Here is a 1256-nt window from a genome sequence, read left to right on the forward strand (position 1 = left end):
ATGTAATCGGTCAGGGGTTCTTGTGGGCCGCGCCCCGTAGGCTCAGTCAGGAACTTTTCCGCCTCGAAGTGACCGCCACACCCTTCCTTCAAAGTCGAGTGGATCGCGTCCACGGCCAGTGCGAAGTCGTCAGCCGTGATAGGGTCCCTGTCGGCAATCGCCTGTTCTAAGGCCGATTCATCGATTAAGTTAGTGAGAAGAAAGTAATGCTCAGCCCTTCGTTTAAGCCAACCTCGTCGCAAGACCATACGGTGCACTTGTCTCCAAAAGCCGGAGAGACCTCGTGCGTCTGATACGCCTTCGAAGGGACCTCCCTTGAAAGCAGCCGCAGCCTTGTCAGCGTCTGTCGAGGCAACCCTGCGCCTGTCTTGACTTGATGCTCCTGGGTTCGGTCTCAGGGTCACATGACTTCCACGAGCTGACCCCGAGGGACCCGTTTGGGAGGAAAGACCACTGAGGACCGCGCGAGATGGGGAGATCGAGTGTCTTCCACGCGATCTTGAGATATCGTCGTGACTCGGGGCGACTAGGGGTTGAAGTCCACCCATAAGGGGTGCCGAAAACCGTGGCGAACCGGAGACCGGCTGTTCATTACTGCTGGAGGAGGACATTCGCTTTTGCTGAACCAGCCGGGCTCCCTAGCCAGGACTGAAGGGGCTACTCTCATAACTCTTGAGTTCCAAAAGAGAGGAAAGATTCTTGCGCCGGCAGTGGGTCGCCAAAGCCTTCGCCGGGGGAAATCCGGCGATGACCTCAGACTGAAGGACAGTATGCGACACCATCGGAAGGAGATGCTCTACCAGCTTATTGGTGGTCTTGGAGGGCACCAGCCCAGCCGAGGCTATCTCGCAGGCGTCTCCGATGCGCTTTTGAGCGTCGTCCGTGATCAACTAGATAAAGCTTGACGGCTTCAGGGATGGAGTCCACCAGAGAGACCAGAACATGGTCGGATAGCTGGTCTACGACACATTGTAGTTCAGATGGCTGGCCAGATACACTGGCCTTCTCTAAGCAGTCAAGAACGATGTCAGACAACTTGTCGAGGTCCGGGAAGGCCCCAAGGGCGTCAAGGACTTGAGCCTCGTCGGGGACACTCTCCTCGAGAACAAAGATGTCGCAAAACATTGGGGGGTCCCCGCATCGGAGCCAGAGGTGGGATTAGTGGGATCCCCTAGTTGACTAACACTATTCGGAAGTGCCATTTGGACTCAAAATAAGGACTACTTAGTCTCATGATCTCTTATATAAACTTAACC

The 1256-nt window shown here is 55.5% G+C and overlaps 1 protein-coding gene across 1 annotated transcript; it reads right to left on the minus strand.

The window, feature by feature from the left end:
• Window positions 1-827: 827 nt before the first annotated feature.
• On the minus strand, window positions 828-1125 carry Pmar_PMAR027010 (hypothetical protein; the record flags this gene model as incomplete). The annotated part of the gene is made up of 1 exon (XM_002767962.1): window positions 828-1125. A coding segment is annotated over one exon (298 nt), but the record flags the coding sequence as incomplete, so codon positions are not given.
• Between the last annotated feature and the right edge of the window lie 131 nt (window positions 1126-1256).

The sequence above is a fragment of the Perkinsus marinus genome (assembly GCF_000006405.1).
Source record: "Perkinsus marinus ATCC 50983 genomic scaffold scf_1104296969406, whole genome shotgun sequence".
Lineage (NCBI taxonomy): Eukaryota > Perkinsozoa > Perkinsida > Perkinsidae > Perkinsus > Perkinsus marinus.